Source organism: Apodemus sylvaticus, chromosome 2 (assembly GCF_947179515.1).
Source record: "Apodemus sylvaticus chromosome 2, mApoSyl1.1, whole genome shotgun sequence".
Lineage (NCBI taxonomy): Eukaryota > Metazoa > Chordata > Mammalia > Rodentia > Muridae > Apodemus > Apodemus sylvaticus.
In genome coordinates, this window is record NC_067473.1 from 4261503 (window position 1) to 4288096 (window position 26594).

At 37.9% G+C, this 26594-nt stretch overlaps 1 protein-coding gene across 11 annotated transcripts in view; it reads left to right on the forward strand.

The window, feature by feature from the left end:
- The window catches only part of Kmt2c (lysine methyltransferase 2C), a 227668-nt gene that overhangs the window by 68442 nt on the left and 132632 nt on the right, over positions 1-26594 (forward strand). For 10 of the 11 annotated variants that reach the window (XM_052172978.1, XM_052172983.1, XM_052172986.1 and 7 more), the window contains exons 3-4: positions 15980-16121; positions 21456-21653. In XM_052172978.1, the coding sequence (XP_052028938.1) occupies positions 15980-16121; positions 21456-21653 (340 nt within the window). The remainder of the gene's footprint in view (positions 1-15979; positions 16122-21455; positions 21654-26594) is intronic. The other variant, XM_052172979.1, reaches the window with a different exon arrangement.

Consider the following 26594-nt stretch of genomic DNA (forward strand, 5'->3'; position numbering starts at 1 on the left):
AGTCTCTGCCAAAAGCTACCCAGCCCTGGACTTTTTTGGTTAGTAGGTTTAATTATTGCTTGTATTTCACTAAGGGTTATAGCAATTTAAACAATTGCTTACCTGATTTTATTCAAATTTGTTAGGTAGTGTATATTGAGAAATTATCCAATTTGGTAGAGTACAGGTTTTTAAAATATGTCTTTGATTTTCGGATCTATGTTTGATATTATTTATGTCTGCTCTTTTGTCTCTACCTTTGTTAATATGGATCTTCTCTCCACCTTTTATAGTTCATTTTGCTAGGGGTGTGGTGGTCTTACTGCTTTTTTCAAAGAACCAACTTTTTATTTTATTGATTATTTATATTGATTTTTTTTTGTTTCTTTCTAGTTTATTGAATCAGTGCTGAGTTTGAGTACTTCTTACCATCTATTCCTTTTGGGTGTTCTTCTTTGTTCTAGGTATTTCAGATGTGCTATTAAATTACTAAAATCAGATGTCTTTCTCTTTTTATGTAGGCACTTAGTTGTGTCCCATAATGTGGGCCATGTTGTCCTTTTATTTTCATCCAATTCTAGAAAGTTAGTAACTCTATTAGCTTCTGTCCTCACCCATTTTTTGTTCAGTGATGAGTTGTTTGTAAATTTTCTGTTTTTGATATCCAGCGTTAATCCATGTTGTTGAGCTAGGATGCAGGGGTTTATTTCTGTTTTCTTTCATCTCTTGAGACTTGCTTTGTGTCCAAGTATGGGGTCAATTTTGGAGAAAGTTCCATGAGGTGCTAAGAAGGTATATTCTTTTGTGTTTGGGTGTAATGCTCTATAAATATTTTTTAGGACCAATTTGGCTTATGTCAGTTAGCTGCAGCACATGGCACAGGGGAAAATTTCCCGAATAGAACACCAGTAGCTTATGCTCTAAGATCAAGAATTGACAAATGGAACCTCATAAAATTGCAAAGCTTCTTTTGTGAGACAAAGGACACTGTCAATAAGATAAAACATCAACCAACAGACTGGGAAAAGATCTTTACCAACCCTACATCCGACAGAGGGCTAATATCCAGTATTTACAAAGAACTCAAGAAGTTAGACTCCAGAGAACCAAATATCCCCATTAAAAAAAAAATGGGGAACAGAGTAAACAGAGAATTCTCAATTGAGGAATACCAAATGGCCAAGAAGCACCTAAAGAAATGTTCAACATTCTTAGTTGTCAGGGAAATGCAAATCAAAACAACCCTGAGATTTCACCTCACACCAGTCAGAATGACTATGATAAAAAAACTCAGGAGAAAACAGGTGCTGGCAAGGATGTGGAGAAAGACAAACACTTTTCCATTGTTGGTGGGATTGCTAACTGGTACAGCCACTCTGGAAATCAGTCTGGTGGTTCCTCAGAAAATTGGAAACAGATCTACCTGAAGACCCAGCAAGACCACTCTTGGAATATACCAAATGATGCCCTACCATGCCACAGGGGTATGTGTTCCTCTGTGTTCATAGTGTCCTTGTTTGTGATAGCCAGAAACTAGAAACAACCCAGATGTCCTACAGAAGACAGAAGAATGGATACAGAAATGGATTCTGCGAAATGTGGTTCATTTACACAATGGAATACTACTCAGCTATCAAAATCAAGGAATTCATGAAATTCTTAGATAAATGAATGGGCCTAGAAAATATCATCCTGAATGAGTTAACCCAATCACAAAAGAACATACATGGTTTGTACTCACTGATATGTGGATATTAGCCCCAAAACTCTGTATACCCAAGATACAACTTATAGACCACACGAAGCTTAAGAAGGAAGACCAGAAGTGTGGGTGCTTTTGGTCTTTGGTCCTTCTTAGAAAGGGGAACAAAATATTCATGTGAGCAAATATGTGGACAAAGTGCAGAGCAGAGGCTGAAGGAAAGGCCATCTAGAGACCATCCCACGGGGATTCATCCCAGATACAGTCAGTCCCCCAACACTATTGTGGATGCTAAGAATGGCTTGCTAAAAGGAGGCTAATGTAGATGTCTCCTGAGAGGCCCTGCCAGAGCCTTACAATGGTCGGATGCTTGCAGCGGTCCATTGCACTGAGTGTAGGGTCCCTAATGGAGGAATTAGAGAACGGATTGAAGGAGCTGAAGGGGTTTGCAGTGCCATAGGAGGAACAGCAATACCAACCAACCAGACCACCCAGAGCTCCCAGGCATTAAGCCATCAACCAAGGAGTATACATGGCTCCAGCTGTATATGTAGCCGAGGACGGCCTTGTCAGACATCAATGGGAGGAGAGGTCCTTGGTTCTATGAACAATCGATAGATACCCTGGAGTAGGGGAATTGAGGGCAAGGAGGCAGGAGTGGATGGAAGAATACCCTCATAGAAGCAGGGAGATGGGGGGTGGGATAGGGTATTTTGGGGGGGGGGAACTGGGATAAGAGGATAAAACTTGAAATGTAAATAAATTTAAAAAAATAAATGAAAAAAAAGAAGGTTTATTCTTTTGTGTATGGGTGAAATGTTCTGTAAATATTTCTTAGTACCGTTTTGTTTATAATGTCAATTAGCTGCACCATTTTCTTTATTTTTCATCTGTAGAACCTGTGTATTTGTGAGAATGGGGTACTGAAGGGACTCACTATCACTGTGTGAGGGTCAATATGTGATTTAAGCTGAAGCAATGTTTCTTCTATGGACTTGGGTGCCCCTGTGTTTGGTGCATAGATATTAAGGATTACAGTATCCCTTAAATGGATCAAAGGCATGAGTCACCTTCACCCCCCTTCGAGAAATTTTATATGTATGCTTTTTAGGTATATTGACCTGTAGCACTTTGTATGCTAATGTACTTTTTTAAAAACAGGGCAATTGAAGTCTGATAAAAGGAACTTAGAAGAATTCCTCCCCTTTAGGCTTATAAATTATTTCAAAATAATTGATACTTGTTTTATTTTAAAAGTTTGGTTCTAGGCATTTTCTTGATGGAAATTTTCTTTTTTCTGATTGATTAATATTTATTTCTTACTATTGGTCTGCAGTGATATTCTGTCATGGTTCAGTTTTAGCAGAGTATATGTTCAGATCCCTCCTATCCCCCAAAGTTGTTCTTAATACTTCTAGTGATGTTGTTTTTGTTGTCAGCTATGTAATGTATGTTTTCATTTCTTGTTCTATATTCTTTGATTTCTTTCTTTCTTTGCTTTCACTTGTCTTATTTGGATGGACTCTAGTTGTATACATCAGACTAGCCTTGTACTTACATTGCCTCAGCTGTCCTCCCCATGCCTGTTAGCATTGCCACATTCCTACTCTCACTTATCCTCCTTCCAGTCCTGGTGGTGGCAGTGGCTGTGGCCCCTGAGGCTGAGGCTGAGCCTGTGGCTGTCTTCCTCCTCCTCCTCCAGCTCTTCCTCCTCCCTGTCTCTATTTTATTATTTTATGCTCTGATGTCTGGGTTTGTTTCCTTCTATTTTGTGGTTTGATTTGGTCTGCTTGTTTCAAGTAATGTGAATGCCCTCATTAATTTTTTATTTTCTTTTTCTTCTGGTGATGGGGAGGTAGTTGTTGCTACAAATCTCTCTTAGTTCTTTTGCTGAACTATTGTTTTTCTCTATTGTTTTCTTTTTTGTTTTGTTTTGTTTTGGACACAGGGTTTCTCTGTGTAGCCCTGGCTGTCCTGGAACTCACTGTAGACCAGGCTGGCCTCAAACTCAGAAATCTGCCTGCCTCTGCCTCCCTAGTGCTGGGATTAAAGGCGTGCACCACCTCCACCCAGCTCTTTTGTTTTCATTTTAAATTTTTATTGTAAATAACTTATATTTTCTTTTTTATTCATTTGAAGCTTTATTCCACTGTAGTAAGGAAAATGCGTGCTCCCCCCCCCCCTTTTTTTCTTTCTGTCTTCTGAGGCTTGTTTTGGGACATGGTCTGTCTTAGAGACAATGCATGTGTATTCTAGAGGTGTTGGATGGTATAATGTGCAAATGCCTTGTAAGGCTCATAATTTACCTTTGATTTTTAAAGTTTCAGTGTGTTGGTGTGTATGTGTACCTGTGTGCATGTGCTAGAAGAGTCCTGGAGCTAGAGTTCTATACAGGTGACTGTGTGCCACCTATTTGTGCTGGGGCATAAGGACTGAGCACTTCTCCAGGCCCCATTCTCCATTTAAATTTTTTATTGTAGTTTTTGAGATCTATTTGTGTGTGTGTGTGTGTGTTGTGTCCACAGTAGCCAGAAGAGGGCTTCGAATCCTCTAGATTGGAGTGACATTTATGAGCCACCCTGTAGGGGCATAGAATTGAACCTTGGTCCTCTAGAGCAGCCTTTGAACTCCTAAGCAGTCTCTACAGCCCTCCAGTCCCCTTTAACATTTCTTTGTTGATTTTTTTTGTAAAGTTTTAGTTTTTTGGTTGCATATTCTGTTTAAGTCCCCAGCTATGATCTAAAACTTACCTCTCCTTTGACCTTATTGCTTTCTGTTATTGAGTGTTTCAGAGTTGTGTACATATTGTACATCTTTGTTGAACGACCCCTTTTCATTATATAGTGCACTTTTTCTTTTCCTCCTCATACGGTCTGCTTTGTAAAGTCTTTCCCCTGCTTGGTTCCTGTTTCTGGCATGGCTTATTTCGGTCCCTCCACTGTGAGTGTGCCTAGTTCATGACTGCTGGGGAAATGTGTGGATGTGGTCTTCAGCCTTTTGGGAAGTGGAGAGGGGTCTACTATAACTCCTTCCTGTTCATCACAGGAACTTGCTTTTATATTCAAGGTTATGTTGACAAGAAATAGTTTATTACTGTAACTCTTTCTGTATTTTGTAAATATCCTTTGTTACTGTCTTAGTCTTATTAATATTTGTGGTGTTTAGAAGATTATTTTGTGTATATACTGTATGTTTTTGAGGGTAGATGTGCAGCAGCAGCTCTCTCTCTCTCTCTCCATTTAAATTTTCATTTACTTACTTTTGTGTTGTCAACTGTGAGAGTTGGTTTTCTTCTTCCGTAGTGTGGGTCCTAGGGTTAACTCAGGTTATCATGCTTGGTGGCGAGTGCTTTTACTCACAGAGCCATCTTACTGTCCCTGTAAAACAGTAGCTGAACAATGTACATCATTATCTTTAAAGGTACATCATTTCATGAACAGATTTTTTTTTTTTTTTGGTGATGTTCATTGTCTTTTGACAAGCATATAATTACACTTAGCTATGTTGTCGTAGAGTATTTTCACTGTCCTAAAACTCTTGTACTCTTGTCAGCTTTTAAAAGTCCATTTTAGTTTTATTGTAGTATTTTCAGTTCAGTAGTTTATATCCTACAACTGACTGACTTCTTTTATGTAATATGTATTTTTATTTACTTCTAGTCTTCCCATTTTGATTATTTCTCTCTCTGTCTCTCCCTCCCTCCCTCCCTTTCCCTCTCCATCCCTGTCTCCTCCCCCCCCCCCATGTTTTTGTGAGAATGGTTTAGTCTATAGCCCAGGCTAGCTTGGAGCTTATTACATACCCTACTCTGCTCTCAAACTCAGGGCAGTCTTTTTGCCTTAGCCTCCTTTGGCTTGAATTATCTGTGTTATCTACAGTGCACAACTTGATGACTGTTCTGTCACTAAATAATCTATTGTTAAAACATCCACTTAGATGGATAATTTCAAAGGTTTACCACATAGACCTACAATCAACATATTTTGTTTTTGATTTTTTTTTTTTGTGTGGCCATATCTTAAACCAATTTGGGTAAATATTAAGTAGCATAATTGTTGGATTATAGTTGGAATTGTTTAGTTTTGTAAATACCCTGCAGTGTCAAGTTTCTGCACCAATTTGCATTCTCATCAGCAGTATACTGTGAGTAGATGATTTCGTTCTTCATTTATTTACTATTAATTATCACGTGTTTTATGTTCAAAGTAGGTTTGTTCTTCCGCATTGTATAGTTGGCTCATGTTTTTAATCCATTTGATATCCAGTACATTTACATTAAACATGATGAAGGTGATTCTTCCTTTAATTGCTAATTTATTTTTAATTATGTGTCTGTGTGTCTGTGTGGGTATGTGCTCCAGGCATCAGAGGCATCAGATCCCTCTTTGGAGCTGGGGTTATGTTGGTGGTTGTAAGTCACCCACCGTTAGTGCTGGTAGCTGAACTCCAGTCATATGCAAGGATTCTAAGTCTCTTAACCTTACTCAGCCAGCCACCTTTCTAGACCTATAGCAATTCTTGCTGTAATCGATGATGATGTCTTCTGCTGTTTTTAATCTTTTATGGTTTTGTTTGTTTTTCTTTCTCTGCTTCTGGAGACAAGATCTTTCTTCACCCAGGCTCTCAATTAGTAGTATTGAATTGCTTTGCCATCTTGTCCAGCTAGCTCTTGTAATTGAACATTTTGTTTTCTCTTTTCTTAGCATATCGTATAGCCCTTTTTGCTGGTTTTCCTATATAGACTGTGTATGTGTCTGTGTGTGCACATGTGTAATCATGCACACCTGTATGTGTACTTGTTTGCATATGTGTGGAAGCCTGTTTTCCAAGAGCTGAGGTAACAGGTGATGGCCACAACTACCAGGCTGCTAAGTAGGACCTGGGGATCCAAATTCCAGTCCTTGCTCTTGCCTAATAAACACATTGTCCACTGAGCCATCTTCCTAACCCCTCCGAGTTCAGCGTAAACCTACTGTTGTGATGAAGCCTCTTCCTGCTTCTGCATCTGTGTTGACAGTCTTGTGAAATATATACATGCAAATACCTAATGCAATGGGCAAACCTGTAACTGTAGCTTAATTAAGAGTTTTGAAAACATTACTTACACATTTTGCATTTGAGATACTGTCCCTTTTATGTAGACCTAAATTGAGTGTTCCAAGTTTTTACAGTTCTGCAAATTATGCTATGCAGCAACAACAGTCTAATCAGTTTATATTTTCTTTCTCATAGCTCATATTCTTAATAATTTTTTTAAACTTTTCTACCCAGAATCTAGGACCTCTGATTAAGTCAATCTTTAAAATTCATTGCAATGTAGGATGCTTTGGAGTAATGTACTGTGTAGTGTGGTGAGGGAGGGCATGCTTGGACTCTGGTGTATTTTATAAGAGGCATTTACAATTGAATATGCTCTAATATGTGTGAATTTGTTGAATATAGTTGTAGACTTCATTCAGATTTTACTGTTTAAGCCAGGAAGGCCCAGGCTTGTTATATAGCCCAATCTGGTTTTGACTTCCTGAGTTTACGGGTATGAACCACTACACCTGGAAATTTTTTGCTTTTTAAGGAAATGATTTTGTAACTGTTTGAAGTTAAAGTGTTTTATTTCCTCTAACTTAGATGTTTTCTCTACTCAATCTTACTTGATAGTACTTAAAGAGTGGGAGTAAAATTTGTATTTTCAGTATTTTATTTAGTTTTTATAATACAAAAATGAGTCCTCAGGAAGGAGTCCCAAATAATCTTGTTAACAAAATTCATATGATACAGTTAGAAGGTGCCTGCAGTGAAAGTGTACAAACAAACCCAGGCTTTGAGTCTCAACTTTGAGACTTGATTCTCATTCATTCACTCATTCATTCATTCATTATATTGAATATCATCTTCATTTACATTGACAATAGTAAAACCTTTCTTGATTTCTCCCCTCCTCAAAACCTGCAACCCCTCCTCCTATCCCCTGCCTTCACGTATATTCCCCTCCACCCGACCCACTCCCACCTCGATTTTCCTTTGTTGGAGCTCTATTGAGCCTTCACCTGACCAAGGACCACTCCTCCCACTGTTGCCTGGCAAGGCATTCCTCTGCCACATTTTTGTCTGTAACCATGAGTACCCCTTGGTTGATGGTTTAGTCCCTGGGAATCCTGGGGTGTCTGGGTGGCCGAAATCATTGTTCTTCCTATGGGGCTGTAAGCCCCTTCAACTCCTCCAGACCACCCTCCAGCTCCTCCACTGGGGGACCCCATGCCCAGTCCAATGGTTGGCTGCTAGCATCTGCCTCTGTATTTGTAAGGCTCTGGCAGGGCCCCTCCAGAGACAACCATGGCATGCTCCTTTGTCCTTAGTAGTGTCGAGGTTTGTTGACTGTTTATAGGATGAATCCCCAGGTAGGGCAGTCTCTGGGTGGCCTTTACTTCAGTCTCTGCTCCACACTGTCTCTCTTATAGCTCCTGTGAATATTTTGTTCCCTTTCTCAGAGGAACCAAAGCACCCTCACTTAAGTCCCCCCTCTTCTTGAGCTTCCTGTGCTGGGTGAATTGCAACTTGTTTATTTTGAGCTTTTGGGCTAACATCCGATTATTAGTGAGCGCATATGGGGAGGTATGTGTTTATAAGGGTGTGTACATGTGTGTGTGGTGTTAGTGGTGCACTCGCACAGTAAAGTACATGTGGAAATCTAAGGTATTTTCTTCAGTTGATCTTCATTTTACTTTTTAAGGAATTTCTTAAAAAATAATTAGTTTCAGTGAAGATGAAAGCAATCATTTCACTGTGTTGACTGTCTACTCTCTCTAGGGATGTACTTGTAACTTCTCTCCTGGTTCTACATGTACAGATGGTGCATCACTGGCTTTTTCTGTGGGAACTGGCCATCTGAACTCAGGCTGACATGATGATCACATTGCTGATCGACCCTGTTGATCCTTATTTTTAAAATGAATATCCCATGTCAGAGACTATTCCTTTTTTAAAGTGGGAAGGGGAGTGAGGCCTCAGAGAACTCACTGTTAGTCAGTTTTTGTTTATCATTACCTCTTTAGCTGGACTTCTGCTCTTATTAACCACACTACCTACTTCTTCATGTAACCTCATTATACTATGCACATACTATTTAAAAAAATTTTTAAAACAGTGTTTCCTTTATGTAGTGTTGGCTGTCCTAGAACTCACTACATAAACCATACTGGTCTTGAACTGATAGAAATCTACCTGCCTCTGCCTCTAGAGTACTGGGATTAAAGGCTTAGGCCATTATTGCCCATTATGATTTATTTTATTTTTAATTATTATATGGGTTTTTTTTGTTATCTGTTTTTGAGTATATGGACATGAGTGACAGGTGGTCGGAAGCACCTGATGTTTGCTTTAACCTCTGAGCGATATCTCCTGTCTCCATGCATGAACCAACCACACCCCCATGTTTTTTCCTTTTTTCTTTTCCTTTTTGTGTGTGTGTGTGTGTGTGTTTTGTTTGTTTGTTTGTTTTTTGAGGCAGGGTTTCTCTGTGTAGCACTGGCTGTCCTGGAATTCACTCTGTAGACCAGGTTGGCCTCAGAAATCCACCTGCCTCTGCCTCCCAAGTGCTGGGATTACAAGTATGTGCCACCACTGCCCGGCTCTTTTTTTTTTTTTTTTTAAATGACAGGGCCTTAGGAAGTTTAAAGCTCAAACTCACTCTTCTTCCTGAGTGGTGCCGAGGATTAAATACAAGGCTTTCCGTGTGTTAGGCAAATACTACATTAACCAAGCTACATTCCCATCCTCAATGTGCATACTTCTTTTTTTTTTTTTTTTCTTTTTTTTTCCCCTTTGGTTTTTTGGATTTGGTTTTTTTGAGACAGGGTTTCTCTGTATAGCCCTAGCTGTCCTGGAACTCAACTCTGTAGACTAGGCTGGCCTTGAGCTCAGAAATCCGCCTGCCTCTTTCTCCCAGAGTGCTGGGATTACAGGCGTGCGCCACTACTGCCCAGCTAAGATGACTTCTATCATGTCAGTTACTGTTCCTGTTACCATTTTCTCTTTCTGAGAGATATTTATGAAGACTAGGTATCCTGATTTTATTATTGTATCTACTTTATTTGTATACAGTGCATTATATATAGTAGTAATTTTGTTATAAATAGTTGGTCTACAGAAATGAAATGTGGGGCTGGAGAGGTGGCTCAGCAGTTTAAAGCACTGACTGAGTTCAATTCCTAGCAACTACATAGTAGCTCACAACCATCTGTAATGAGATCCCATGCCTCTCTCTGGTGTGTCTGAAGACAGCTACAGTGTATTCATATACATAAAAATTAAAACCTTTTTTTAAAAAAAGAAATGATATGTTAACTTCTTAGCACAAAGTCAGGAGTGTTCTTTCTGTTACATCCTAAACTATTTTTAAAGATAAATTGTGGTCATACATCAAGAGCCACAGGTACAATTCATTGAGTAGCTGTTTAGTGTGCATGAGGAAGATAAGGTGTAGGTGAGATGAGCAAGACAATATAGAACATACTGTATGAATGTGAACAACCAGAATAACAGCTGTGTTATTCCAGGAGGTTTGATTTGGGAAGCAAACCAAAGTTCAGTAACTTGTCATGGTCCTATTGGGAGTCCATGGCTGAGTTAAAGATGTCTATTTATTATAGATGATTAGATTTTAAGCCATTGTTGACTTAAACTTTCTCTTGTCTTAAAACTAATTCTTTAGGGTTCATCAAGAGTGAGGAGGTATTAAAGGACTGAATCTATGTATAAGTACATAAAGTTAGAGGTCAGACTTGATTTTCTTTGTATCTCCTAAATGCCATGTAACCAGTGATGTTTCATGAACTATAGATACTTAAGTTCTTTTAGAAGCTTGCCTTACTTCCATAGTCTAGTTACATGGCACATATGCCACCTAGTGGCTAGAAAATTAATTAGGAGTTCTTTCCTTTTTCTCCTATCCACCTTTTTGGCTATAGAGAATTTTGTAGCACTGATTATTTTTATTTAGGCCAGGTTTAAAGTTGGGAGGTATCTGGCTTCATTTCTGTTGCTGTGCTAAAAATACCCCCACTAAGGGCAACTTAGGGAGTAAGAGGACTTATTTGACTCACGTTCCAACTTCCTGTTGTTGTTTTGGGATAGTCAAGGCTAGAACTCAAGCAGCTGGTCACACAGTGTCCACAGTCAGGAGCAAAGAGATAGTGTATTCTTGTTTGCTTGCTCTCAGATTTCCTATTTTTTAAGAAATATATTTTTCATTAATGATTTGGATTACTTATATTTAAAAACCATTTATTTTTATTTTATGTGGATGGATGGTTTTCTGCATGTAAGTCTATGTACTATATACATGCCTGGTGTCCTCAAAAGTCAAAAGAGGGTGTTGAGTCCCTGGAACTGGAGTTGCAGGGTGGTTGTGAGTTGCCATGTATTGGTTTAGTAAGTACTCTTAACTACCAAACTCTCTCTCCAGCACCTTAGCTATTTTTCTTCTTTCTAGGGTATTGTACTGACTACAATGGACGTTTCTTCCTACATCAATTAACAAATAAGACAATCCCCTACTTACATGGCCACAGTCTAGCCTGGTATAGATAATTCTTCATCAAGACTGTTTCCAGATGATTATAGATTGTATCTAGTTGATAATTAATGTTGTAGGAGGGGACATCCATGAGCAACAACTGTGTCCATAGGAGGTAATGATTGATATACCCAGGAGGTAGATGCCCAGTCTTTTACTCTATTGATCACTACATTGGTGTGCTTGCTTGCTTACTTTCAATGTGTAGCCTGGCTGTCTTGGAACTCCTAATGCAGACCAAACTGGCCTTGAGCTCAAAGAGATCATGTGCTTTTGCTTCCTAAAGTATGTGTACCACCATACTTGGTCCTTGCTTTTTTATTTTTACTTTTTTTGAGACAGTCTCATTATGTAGCTCTTGCTGTCTTGGAACTCAATATGTAGAGCAGACTGGCTTAAAGGCATGTATCACAAATCTGGCACCACACACACTAATTTTTGAGACAGGGCCAGTGTGAATCAGGAGAACCGGTTGGCTATGAGGTCCAGGGATTTTCGTATTTCTGCTTCCATAATGATGGGATTATACACTTTTGATGTGAATTCTTCTGACTTCAAGTCTTAATTCTTGTTTAGCGGGGCTTTACTGGCTGAGCCATCTTTCATGCTCTCTTCCCTTAGTTTCAGATATGAAAATTCTCTCTTCTGTTTCCCCAGTTTCAGGCATGAAAATTGTTAGTTTTGTCTTTTATAAATGGGGCTGCATGTAACTGAACATGTAAAACCCTATGAAAAGTAAAAAGTGGCCAGTTAAATGAGCTTATGCTATTTTTGTTGGGCTAGTGTCTGGTTTATTAATTATTATCCATACCAGCTGGTATTTAAGCACATCAATTTTTGGGTAGTCTATAGATAACCAAATGCTGTCTGGAATATTTCATAAGTTATTACTGGTCTTCACAGTCATTCATCCAGGTGTGTTCTGGGTGAGATCACAGGTTTAATCTTTAGTTGATATCATCCCAACTACCATGGCATGTTTCACTTCTTACTGCCAAACTCTGACAATATTTGAAGAGTAGGACTAGGAAAAGAATGGGGGTCACAGAGGGCGTAGCATCCTGCCCTGACTGGGACAGGTAGTAAGATCTAACCCACTCTACACAGGAAGAATGTAGGATAGATACATTTAGGGGTACCTATTGTTATGTTTTGTGGTTGGAATTTTTGCTTTCGAGGAAGCAGTTAGAATATTTCTTTTTATTAATTAAAGAATAAAAAGTCAAACCAGAAAAATCTAATCAGAAATAAAAAATAAAAGAAATAAAACCTACATTTATCGATCGTTCAGTTTCTTTAGCAAGTCCATGTTAGGATCCTGGATAGAGCCATTGGCTTGAGAAAGAGGACACTCAAAACTAGCCTTGATTGCCAACATTGTTGATTGGAACTGGTTCTGAATCTATTAATGTACCACAGGGTACATGCACATTCATACTTTCAGCTTCTGAAGCATTGTTCTTGTGCCCATTTTATGTGTACACTCCTCTCAACCTTACTCCTTGTCACCCTGAAGAAATGTGCATTAAGTATATCCCACAGTTGAAGAATATTTCATTCTTTAGTACTTTGCATATAATTCACATGCAGAGAGTTGCTAACAGAATGGTATTCCTTTTTCTCTTATTGGGAAAGCTGAGGAGAACAGGCAACATAAAGTAACTTCTGACTTCTAGGTATTTCTCTAAAGCTGTTGGCTCTGTGGTTAGTGTTTGCTTTCTAAGTCACTATTTTAGGTTCTGGTCACATCACATTCATAGCAGCATAAAAAGGATCAGATACTTTCTTTTTAACATCCCATTGTTAATGTTTCATGATAAACACGCCATTTAAACTTTTTAAGCTTTTTTTTTTAATGCCAGGTCCCCATTCTTTTGTTTTGTTTTTGTTTTTGTTTTGTTTTGTTTTTGTTTTTTTCGAGACAAGGTTTCTCTGTGTAGCCCTGGCTGTCCTGGAACTCACTTTGTAGACCAGGCTGGCCTCGAACTCAGAAATCCGACTGCCTCTGCCCCCCAAGTGCTGGGATTAAAGGCATGCGCCACCACCACCCAGCTTTAAGGTCCCCATTCTTGATAATAATTTCCGTGTTAATTTGAGTTTGAATTGAATTATTGTTATTGAAACTCCAAAAATATAGCAGTAGATTATATACAGTAAATTTTCTCTCATATAGTATGAAAACATTGATCCACTCATTTCCCTCCCCCCCCCCCCTTTCCTCCCACTCTCCTCTTTGGTCCCACAGCATACTGAAAAATCTGAAATTTTGGATGTTGAAATCTGTTTTCTCTTTCCATTTTGGGTTCATCATGTGGGATTTGAACGTCGGTTATCAAGTTTGTATGTCAAAGCCTTTATCCACCATAGCTTACCTGACCTTCATTTAGTATGTCAATCATGAAAGATTGCGTTTGATAAGATTTCATTGGTCTCTATGTCGTTGCTTATGAGCCCAGATTTCTTCCATCCTTGTTCTTTGTCACCTCTTAGAACTCTCATTGCTTTGTAGCTTGGGTTAGCTGTTAGGTCTGTTTAAGTCCTTGGGAGAGAGAAATAGAATTTTACCAAGAACAAATTGTTTTCTTTTTGTGGTAGAGAAATGGCACAATTGCTTCCAGTCTTGTGACTTGCTAAGCAACTGTCGTGCTTAGCTGTGTAGAGGTCTCTAGTTGATCCAGTTATGTATCCACTTAAAGCTGTGAGGATACACAAAAAGATTGTTTTGCACAAAAAGATAATTTTTGCTTGGACAGGACTTTGTGCTTTATCTTGTCCATCTTTCAAGTTCTTTACATACTTTGAGTCTACATATTTATATGGGGGTGCATGTATTTTCTCTCATTTATGATGTATTCATCTAGTCATGGGTTCAGTTATCACATAGAAATGTATAATTTCATTGTAACCATTGCATTTTTAGTCTCTTTATATTTGATATGAATACATACTTTGTTGATTTGATGCTTAAGTATTTTTTTTTTACACAAAAATTGTCTGTAGGGTAATCAGGATACCTTGATTGATAAGTCTCATAATCAATGGCCATTTTTTTCTGTTTCCATCTTTAAAAAGGCACAGCAATGTTTGAACTACAAAAACCCAATCTGTTGTTGCTTCATCTCACAAATTTTGTTGGAATTTATATTCATTTTCTCTTCCAAGCACTTTCCTAAAATTCATGTTGACTTTAGGTGATACTCATAAAAATAGTAAAATAAAATTGAAATACTGATGCGAGAGGTGTGAGTTGAAGTTTCAAGTGAAATTTATTTAAGATGCTAAGCTAAGATGGCTGTGTGTAGTGTGTTGTTGTAAAGTATGACCTGGGATATTGGTGAGGAGCTAGTGCTGTATATGTAGGCTTAAAGGTTATTAACCCCAGAGGAGATTTCTGAAACCTGGACAATAAGTTCTTTAGCTAGAAGGCTGTGTTTGCATTTGGGAGTCAAAGACATCAACTGAGGAGATAGTAGATTATTAGATATTTTATTCATTCATTCATGTCTGTTTGTCTGTCCCTCCCTCCCCTCCCCTCCACTTCCCATTCGCTCTCCTCCTTTGTCCCTCTCCCTTCCCCTGACTTCTTTCTAGTTAAGTTTATATAGTACAGACTGTCCTGGAATGCAATATGTATTAAAACGTAACTTAGAACAGATTGTCATCTTAACCTCTCAAGAACTGGGGTCTTAATCAAATAATTTGATCCTCATGAACCATTTTATGAAACATATGGAGAAACATAGTTTGACAGGTGAATAAAAGAGAAATGCCCTTACTATAATATTTAAATAGCCATCAGATGGTTAAATTAATACATGGTCTACAGGTTTGTTCAGGGACTGTGTAGAAAGGTCTAAATAAATTTCCAATTAGAAAACAAGGATTTGGTTAATGGGGAATTGTGTCAGGGGCATTGGTAGAGGAGGGGTGTTTCTTTAATCTGGTAATGCAGTGTGAAAGACATTAGACATTTTCCCCATTTAAAGAGAAAAGCCATGTTAGGGTAGAGGTGTTTTCAAAGCTTCACAGGGCTTGGAGAGATAGCTGAGTGGTTACGAACATTTGGCTCTGGCAGAGAATATGGGTTTGGTTCCCATTATAGTGGGTCATAGCCACCTGTACCTACACTCTAGGGGGCTCTAGCTCCTCCTTCTGGCCTCCAAGGTCATTGTATGCATGGGGTGTACTTAGAATACATGCAGTCAAAACACCCATACATATTAAAAGTCTCACAGGAATGCTTTGGAAGAAGTATATATAAAGTTTCTGGGGTCCTGAGGAGAATTTTAAAAGACAGCAGAATCAAGGAGCTGTCTGTTCAAGTATTTAGCTTTTAGAATGGCAAGTTACTAGGATGCACAACATTTGTATCAGATTAGTAGTCTCAACTTATAAAACCTGAATAAACTTAAATGAACCACATCAAAATACATTTATTGTATAGATCAGCTGTTACAATCCTGAAAAAAAAAATTCTAAACAGTTATTTCTAATGTGGACCTTTTCTAAGTCAGCTGTACTTTGGCCTCCAGGCACAGTGAAGCACAACTTACATGATGCTGATGATTGTTTTGCATTAGAAAGCTGATAGTAATAAGGTATATGAACTTTTCACATTTTTGAAGTGTTGTCATTTGTTTTGTTTTTTCCATTATTCTTTATAGGTAAAATTTTCAGTAATTAAACTCAAAAAAATGACTGTTTCTATTGTCTTGTTTACTGTGAAGCAGAAATCAAAGAACAATCTGTGGAAGAGGATGCTGGAACAGAAGTGGAGAGCAGCAAGCAGCCGGCCTCAGCTCCTCAGCGGTCTGTGTCTGAGGAATCTGCAAACTCCCTGGTCTCTGTTGGTGTAGAAGCCAAAATCAGGTTAGACAATGAAGAGAACTGGACTAGGGGTACTGACAGGGGAAAGGGTGGTAAACTGACTGGAGACAGGGCGTAGGGCGAGGGTGGGGCTTTACCATTTTAGTACCCTCCCATTTGACACCCCTGTGTGATGTTGATTTACAAGTTGGCTGTGCATGGACTTTGGTGATTGGAGAGCAGGGAGAGTACTGGTATAGTGCTCTAGCCATTCCAGATAAGTATTGATCTTAGCTGTATGCTTCCTGACTGAAGACATAGCTAAGAGCTCCTAATGTAAGTCGGGGGCAAGAGACAGTTTTATCAGGGGAATCAGATTTGGTTTCTAGCACCAATATGGTGTCTGAAACTGTCTGTTAGGGCATTCTGTCCTCTGTGGCTATCCAGGCACACTTGTGATACCTAGATGTAACATGTAGGTAAAATACTTTAAAACATTTTTAACAAGTTGCTAGGAACCTTAAAGGATTTTCTGATATGTATACTCTTAACACACTTGTAATCATACCCCCTCTTCATTCTTTAAGAAAGGATCCCTTTCCACTCATAGTAAGTAAGTAAGTAAGTAAGTAAATAAATAAATAAATAAATATAATTGAAACACCATTGAAAAGAAATGGGGCTGGTGAGATGACTCAGAAGATAAAGGCACTTCTGTTAAGCCAGATGACTCAAGTTTTATCCTCAGGATCCACATGGTCAAAAGAAAGAGTTGATTCTAATAGAATGTCTTCTGACTGTGATGTGTACATATGTGCTGTACACACAAAATAAATAAATAACAATGATAAAAGTGGGTTTTCTTTTTCTTTTGTTTTCTTCCCTAAGCTCTGGCTATCCAGGAACATTCTCTGTAGATCAGGCTGGGTTAGCCCACTCTAGCCTCAAATTCAGAGATCTGCCTTACTCTGCCCCTCTAGTGCTGGGATTAAAGACATGCACTACCACTGCCTGAATGAAAGATTTTTATTTATGATAATAAAAAATATATAATTAAATTTGGGATATTATAACCTATTAGTATGCAGTTCAACTTTCATGGCTTATATTTTTCAAATTCTAGTTTGCAGTCCTGAATAAGACTATGAAAGTATTAAATAATTAAATATTCTCAACCTTTTAAAATGTTTTGTTTTCATTATTTTGCTTTTAATAAAAAATATTTTTTTGTTTTACTTTTAATTTATCCTTTATTAAGTCTTGTGAAGATGCTCCTTCACTTTTGTATTTTGAGGGTTATTGAGTATCCTGTCTGCCTCTACCTTTCTTTAATTTTCAGGGAAGTGCATCTAATCTGACAGCTGTGATCCTTGCTTGTGTTTTTATGAGCCACAAATTCTTATTTCTAGTGAGGCCATATTTCTAAAACCCAAACTCTGCTGTCTTCCCAGTTAACATTTCCATATAACAGTGTATTAGATATTTCCTTCACCCTTAGAGGGCCCCAGACTACTCTTTATTCCACCTTGTCCTCTGTTCTCCTTTTCAACAAACAGTGCCAATATTTAACTGGTTGCTTATGGGTTGGTCTGTGATTTGTATCTTCTTCATAGATTAACGCACAATTTCCTGTCATCTTGAGTTGGCCTACTGACTTGGTTGAAGCTGTTGTCTTTAAGAGACTTTAATTATCTTCTTACTTCCTTTTTCCTCATTACCTTTCCTTAGTCTAATTTAGTTGTAAAAAAAAAATCAAATCTAAGTCAGATCTGGTCTTCACTAAGTTTAATGGCTATTCTATTTAAATGTGACATTTTAGTTGTATTTAGCATTTGAGGCCTTTTTTTTATTCAGTAGGATAGTCTATAAGGCACGGTCTGTCCTCAGGTTTAACTTCCACGGTTTGTGAAGACACTTTATCCAGTTTCTGTCTTAGTTCTTTTGACATTTTATGTCATCTGTCACTGGAGTTATTTTGTGAGAGTGTCCTCCCAAACACCTTCTTATTGTAATAACTTCAGAATTCTTTAACTCTGGCATTAACCTAGGTGAAGAGTATCCAGGTATTTGTTATACTTAGTTCACTTTCCACCAATATTTTGAGAGGTTTAAATATTTTTTAATATTTAAAAGGCAGTGCTACCCTATGTCTTCAATCACAGCATTCAGGAGGCAGAGGCAGGCAAAGAGATTGAGGCCAACTTGGTCTACAGAGCAAATTCCAGGACAAAAGGGCCTACTCAAATAATCCCTGTCTGTTTTACAAAATTCAGATCCCATAATGAAGTCTTTAATCAATTTTGAGTGAATTTTGTATGGGGTGTGAGACAAGGGTTATATTTCTCTACATATGACTCCCCAGTTTTCCTGACACTAATCATTGAAAGCTACCTGTTTCTTTACTGTGTACTCTTGCCATTTCTGGCAGACAGGCTGATAGTAAATGTGTGGCTTTATTTCTTAGATCCCTATTTTGTCGCATTGGTGACAGAGTTTTATAATCTCTTTGTGATGTGCTTTGAAGTAAGAGGATATGATTTAGCTTTATTTTCTTCTCTGCACTTTGTCATCTTGCTTCAGGATCTCAGTAGTCCATGCCAGCTTAGTACTTGTACCCCTCCAGCTTCAGTTTGCTGAGTGCCGAGGATTACAGGCACGTGTACTGTATTTGCTTTTTAAGTTAGTTTTTTTATGATTAAGATTTTTTCTTACATGTATATAGTTCCAACTCTATAAATCTATTACTCACCTAAATTTACATAAGTTATTTATTGACTGTTGTGATTGAGATTACTTTCTGATTTTTTAAATGGTTTATTAGCATATAGAAATGCAGATTTTTGTATGTTTATTTTGTATCCTATAACTTGGCAATATTTAGTTCTAATAGTTTTTTGGTGGAGCCTTCAAGAGTATGCACATTAATCAGGTTTTGTCATCAGCAAATATAAATAATTTTACTTCTCTTCTTAAAAGATGCCTTTTATTTACCAAGTTAGGTTAGCTTAGTATTTCTGCCATTACATTAAAAAGAAGTAGTAAGAATAACTATTTTTTGTTGTTGTTTAAATAGTTATTTCCTATAGTCTAACTAATCGGCACTTTGCCAGCTTTATTCTCCCAGAATTTTTTTTAAAGATTGATTGATTGATTGATTGATTGTATGTGAGCACACTTTTGCTCTCTTAGATGGTTGTGAGCCACCATGTGGTTACTGGGAATTGAACTCAAGGATCTCAGAAAGAGCAGTCAGTGTTCTTAGATGCTGAGCCATCTCTCCAACCCTTCCCAGAGATATTTTTAAGCAATTGAGTTCTGATTTTTTTTGTCATCTTTATTTCATTAATTTCTATTGTATTATCCCAATCTCTTTTAAACATTTTTGATTGATTTATTGTATGTATGTATGTATGTATGTATGTATGTATGTATGTATGTATATATGTATGTATGTATGTATACTATGTATATGCCATGATGGTTGTGAAATACTTTGTGGATGTTGGCAATTAAACTCTTAGTTCCCTGCAAGAATAATAAATGTTCTTAACCACCTTAAGCACTGAACTCTCTTTCCAGCTCCTAGTCTTTTTTTCTTTCAATTGTCTGTCATTGTTTTCATTTAAATTCAGGCAACCTCTTTTACAGAAAACTTAAGTTATCAACATCTAAAGTTTTAATTTCTATAAGTGAATACCTGCTCTTTTGATTAGAATTTTAACTTCATTTTACAAAATTTTCATCATGTTTTATCATTGTGTTTTACATACTTTAATTTGTATCTTGTTTAAAAGATTACTATTTGTATGATACTGATCATTTCTAATACATTAGGTTTTACAACCCCATGTGTTACCTATTTTTCAAATGTTTGTCTTTATTAAAAAATACAAGTGTGGGTAGACATGGTGGAACACACCTCTAATCCTAGGACCAGAAGGCAGAATCTGTAGAGTGAATTTAGACCAGCAATGACTACACACTAGACCCTCTCCATCACATACTGTGTGTGTGGGGGGTGTGTGGGTGTGGGGGGTTGCATCCATCCATGCATATTTATTATAAGAAAAATACCATAGAGGAGAAGACCTGCAAGGTCTCTTATTAAGTGTAATAATTTCTTTTTAATTTATCGAATAAATTCAATAGACTCAAGATTTGAGCAGATAGTGCAGAATATTCATTCCTGTTTCATTTGTCCCCTGTAGTTTAATATTATGAAGTAATGTCATCTGTTTGGCACACTTACTATATCAATATTTTTACATTTCTTTTCAATTGAAGCTCTTAATTCACAAAAAGTTTACATTGTGGCTCACTCTTGATGTGATAGTTTGATGGTCTCCAAAGATGGATAATGTCATGTATCTGCTATAACATCCTCATAGAAACCTCACAGTCTTTATTTTCATCCTATTTTTAATCCGGTTTGTCTCTTGAGTCCTTCAATTCATTAACAACTTAAAAACTTACTAAACTTTTGTCTATTTTTCTTCATAGATACTGGTGCATATAACATCCATAAAGGATGTTTATAAAGTAGTAAATAAATATTGTTTGCATAGTCTTTACAGAGCCCAAGAATGTGGTTGTCAGATTTAATATGTATATTTCCTTTTGAGGTGGATCCTTAGATTTAATACTTAGGTTTTATTCAGGTGGCTGAATGAGTAGAGTGCTTGTCCTGCAGGTAGAGGACCTGAGTTTGAATCACCAGAACCCATATATCTAGATGTTGTTACACAGCATTCTGTCACCCCACTTCTCCTACGGGAGATGGAGACAGGACAATCCTTGGAGCTGGTTGACATTTAACTTGTCTCCAACAAGGTAGAAGGCAAAGAACAATACCTTAGCTAGTCTCTGCCTTCCACATGCATCTTATAGCACACCCATGGCACTATTCATACATGTTCGTACATGAGAATCCACACCTCAGTCCACAGGGTTTCAGATAGTCATGCTGTTCTTAGGTGTAATGCAGTGCTAGAATACTTGCTTTGGTCCTTAGTTCCACAGTAAAAAATACATGATTAAAAGCACCCCAAAGGGGCTACAGAGGTGGTTCAATGGTTAGTATCTCTTGCTGTTCTTCCAGAAGACCCAGTTCAATACATTGTTTATAGGTGCCTGTAACTTCAGCTCCAGGAGATCCAGTACCCCTTTCTGACATTCATGGCAACCTGCATACGGCTTACAGATATCTACATGTGAATTAAAAGTAAATCTTGAAAGAAATTATACTAAAGAAAAGTAGACTTGCAAATATATAGTTGTTATTTATTTTAGTTATTCTGACAATATGGATTATGGAAAATATAGGTAAAAACTTAGTTTAAAATAAAACTAAGGTCATTGAATAAAGTTACTTTTCTCCCTCACTATCTTTCTCACCAGTGACCAGCTCTGCGCTTTTTGTTATTGTGGAGAGAAAAGTTCCTTAGGACAAGGAGACTTGAAACAATTCAAAGTAACACCTGGACTTACCTTACCTTGTAAAGACCAACCTTCTAACAAGGATATTGATGACAGCAGTAGTGGGACCTGTGAGAAAATACAGAACTACCCTCCACGTAAACAAAGAGGACAGAGAAAGTAAGTGGTTTTGATTTTAAATCATTGGTAGGCAAAAATGACCTCTAATTTATTTTGGATTTCATCAGTTTACAGTTGAACAGACTTTTATTGTGTTTCACACATCCCAATACTACTGATTTACTGCTAACCCAGCAAACAGTTGTTTTCTCAGTTGTGTTATTTTACATTCTTCTTACTTATAAAAATTTTACTTATCAAAATTTGTATGCTGACCAAAGTTAAACCCTGGAAGAAAAATGTAATAAAGACAGTTTAAGCTAGGGGAGTGCTCATGGAATTTTCACATGCAAGGAAAATAAAACATACCAAAGTAGTTCTTCCTTTTCCTGGCTTTTATTTTTGTAAGAATGTAATATTATACCCAAACCATAGTCACCGGTTCTATTCATAGCCCTCTTGTCAATTCATTCGTCATTTTTTTCATTCTCAGTTTATGAATACATGTTCCGACTTGCAGGACAGTCAACAGGGTTCCTGGAGCTACCTAAGAAGGGGGCGGGGCAAGAAGCACAAACAGGCTGACAGCAAGTCAGTATCCCGATCAAGCTGTCAATCTTTAATTTTCACATAAGGCGTTATAAAGGCAAGCAAGCAGGTGTGGGGATGGGTAAAGGGGGGAAAGTCATTATATTTGGGGAACAATCTCAGGGGGCTATCATCATATCTCAGGAACAGTTTCTCAGAATTGTCTCTCAGGTTCTTAGCTAAGATTGGCAGGTGCAGTAGGAACTTGGCATCATATTTCGATCATGAGGAGGTGAAATGGAAAGGAGTTGCTATGGTAACCTAACCAGAGGTGAGCTTTGTTTGTTCGAGCCCACTCGGGTGACCATCTATCCTACTTGGCTAATCTTTAAACTAGTACATTTCCTTCTAAAGGCAGCCTAGAGAAAGCAAGCTGGAAATGGCTGAGAGGAGGGGGTTTTGAGATCTCTGTGAGAATGGCTCCTGGCATATTCCCCCTTCTCTGTATTAAAGAGAGCAGAAGTCAGACAACCATTGATGAGAAGCAGATGAGGCACCAATATAATGGAGCAGAGCCTGTCTTAGGATCATCCCAGTCTCACTGACCATCATCTTTCCCCATCCCTGGGTGTCTCCACCAGCCTCTAGAGACCCCTGTCTTAGGTGGATGAGGTCCTGGGAAGGTGCCCGTCATCAGCAACTGCTCAGCATCTTTATATTGTTTATTGATGCCTCCAGCTTGTGGGCTTCTTCTGGAGTCCTGGCTGGAATGTCTGTGACAGGAATGCTCTCTCTTGCCGGGCACTTGAGTGTGTTGTTTGGGCTGTTCTGTAATTGCCCTGGGGTCTGGGTAGCCATCTCTAGATCCTCCATAGCCAAACAATGGTAATATATCTGAATGGGCTTGACTCCCAAGATCTACCCGCTTTTTAATCAGGGCAGTGAGGCGTTTAAAAGCCCATGGTCCAAAAGAACATAACAATAACAGACCCACAAAGGGTCCTAGGATACTAGGCAAAAGTGTAGTGAGCCATGGAGAGGTGGAAAACCAGTTTTTATGCCAACTTTCTGTTCTTTTTCTTTCTTACATTTTTCTAGTCTTTCTCTGACTTTTTTTATGCTATCTCTTACAACTCCTATTCTACTAGCATAGAAACAGCATTTTTCTTTTAAAGCTGCACAGAGTCCACCCTGTTGAAGGAACAGGAGATCAAGTCCCCGCCTATTTTGAAGGACAACTTCAGCTAGGGAGTCAATGGAGTCAGAGAGATCAATTATCCCATGCTGAAGGCATTGGACATCTTGATCGATGGTGGCACTTAGCTCTGTGTACCTAGAGTTAGAAAGAACAAGGGAAGAAATATCTGTCCCTGCTCCCACAGCTCCAAGGCCAAGTAGGACAGAAATAGTAACAGCAGAGTTAGGTTCTCTGCGGGAGCGGCTCAAAGAGGTGGAGTCTCCAGTGGATATGGATTGATCCCACCGGTGAAAAAATTCCTCAGAACGATAATAAACTAAACGAGGAACCATCTTAATAAGGATGCAAAACTCAGGGCTCTCTCCCTTTTCATGATTTTGAAAGACTGAGGCAGAGAGGTAAGGTGTAAGGCCATCAAGGCACACCCACCAGGTTCCCTCTGGGGGTGGGGGGCGTTGGGGGTGGGGGGTGGGGAGAATAAAGTAAGTGCCAGGAGGGGGAAAATAGGTTTCATTACACAAGTGAGCGTAAACTGAGCAGACATTTGTTCCACTAGAGATCATACAAAGTCCCAGGCCAGATATTTGGGTTAATGAAAGACCTGGCCAAGCACCCTTCTGCCAGCGGCAGTGCTGTGCATCATCAGCATGGAGGGGATCACCGAGAATGGCAATTCCTTCATAAAAGGGTGGTTGGGAATGGTAGCACAACCAGCAATCTTTGACAAGTTCAGGGGAAGTTTCATTTAAGGTAAGAAAAGTCTGATTAACTAAAGAAAGTACAAGATTCTTAGTGGGAGCTGGCTGTACAGGCAGAATAGTGACTGTTGGCCTAGCTGGTGGCTGGAGGGCAAATACAAAAGGTAGGGAGGTGTCTTTAAGAGAAGGAGCATGGGTGGTGCCCTTGTCAGCTCCTTTAGGAGGAACAGGATGAGGTACCAACACAGGATTAGGTCCCATTGATACTGGCTGGGCATGATATACAGGCTCTTTAATGTGCTTAATAGAGAAAATAATGCCTGCATCAAAGCCAAGTACATAGAGGGGAAGACCCCATTCTTAGCCTGTCTCCCAATGTAGATTGGGAGATTTTGCATGGGTGGTGAACATAATTCATAAAGGTATGCACCATCCCTTTGTAGAAGGATTAGAGATCTCGCAGGACTCATCATTTTTATTTTTATTTTTTTTGAAAACTAGCTGAGGGTGTAACGTTATGTTTTACTTGGATGTAATATCACGAGAAGTCCAGAGGCTCTCCCAAGGGTCCCAAACAACCAAAGTAAATCCTGTGGATGTCTTAAAGAAAACAAATAGCAGGCCACATTCTATTTGATCTACATTTGAAATCTGTAAAATTTAAACATATGGCCTTTTGACACCCTGAAGGGGGCCAATCAGCAGTAGCCAATATCTCCCCTTTAATTTGTTTATAATTTGTCTAATTTTCAGCTAAGTAAAATTGCCATGCAAAGAGAGATGTTGAATCCGTAGATGTCCATGATTTCAGCATTAGTAGGAGGCATCCAAAAGTGTTGAGGATTGTGGCCGTTTTTCAATGATTATAATCAGCATAATTCTTTGTCTCAGCATTAGCATACTCTGGCAGCTAGCATGTTCCTTCCGCATCTTGCAGAAAAAACACAAACATGCCCTCTTCTCTACACTCAGAGAGTTTCCTGGCTCTTTTAAAAATTTAAAAATTTTCATGCTATTCAGAGATATGATTCTCCCCTATTTTAATTTTAAGTCCTATACTCACTTACATTTTACAGAGCACCTCTATTCTATTTCCAGTGTCCATATGGTGGTTCACACTTTAGTTCCAGGGATTCCACTGCCCTCTTTTGAGTTACACAAGTTCTTGTGTGCATATACACACTCAGCACACACACAATAAACAAAAAATTAAAAGAATAATTTAGCTGTAAAATTCTATTCTTTGAGAGTGACAATGCAATTTTTCAAGAGTCTCATCTTCTATGGAAATTTAAGTGAGTATAGCACTGTAGTGCTGCCAATATTTGAAGATTCAAAGTTGAAAGTGAAATAGTAGCAAAGTTTTAAAGAATTTGATGTTGGAATGATTTAAGAAAACATAGAAGCATTGTACTTAGAGTTATGACTTTTTTTTTTACTTTGAAACTAGATCGTGTATATGAACCTTATTTTTGCTTTCATCTTAATTCTTACATGTTAACAGGATACGCCAAACATTCAGCAAGCTTATAATCAATCAATAGTTAGCAAATACAGTGGAGTAGGTCTGGCTGTATCTTAATGTTTCTATGTTCTGTCTTGGACAATGACAATTATTATATTCTTTTGTAGGAAATGGAATTGGGCTTCATTTACTTATAAATGATTTTCCATTAATTTTTAATAAAAATTATGAGTTTGGATAATTTTATAAAAATTAATGAAAATTGTATGTAATTGGCACTCGTTATTAAATAATGATAAGTTTATTAATATATACTGAGAATATTTGACAATCTTGTAAGGGGAGATGGTTTAGTTTAGCTTAGTAGTGATTTTAAATATTTATAAATGTATGTTGCTAATGAAGCATAAATAGCAAATTAATTTTCATATTTTTGTTTTTGGTTTTGAGTTATAAGGTCTTACTCTGTAACATAGGCTTGTCTGAAACTCTATGTAGACCAGCCTGGCCTCAAACTCAGAGATCCATTTGTCTTTGTTTTTAAGTGCTGAATTAAATATGTGGGTTTCTGCTCCTGGCTTTCAGATTTTTGATAAAAGTAGTTTATAAGCATGATTCTTCTTAATTTATTTAGGGGTTATTTTAATCTTTGCTTTTATAGTGTAAAATTTTGTTTGCATTTCACTTGGATTCTCTTTTTAAAATGGTTATTTTAATTATGTGTCGATATGTGTATCTGCTTGGAGAGCAGAGGTAATCATACAGTGCCTGATAATGGGTTTTTGGGAACTGCATTCAGGTTGTCTGTAGAAGTAGTATGTGCTCTTAGCTGCTTCGCCGTCTCTCAGCCCTCAGCTGCATAGAGACATGTGATATGTCATACACACAAAGCCTATTTCACACCTGAATGCTGAGTTTGACTGAGCTTTTGCTTAGGAACTGATTAGTAATAGACTAGTTGGTCATCTCATTGATTTTGTTTTTTGTTGTTTACATTCCTCTTGTGATTAAAATATGCTAAACACAGTGTGGAGTTTACTTAACCTTTCTTCCAATAAAATAATGATAGCAAAGAAGAGTATATTTGTAGAAATGGAGATCGGAAAGAATTG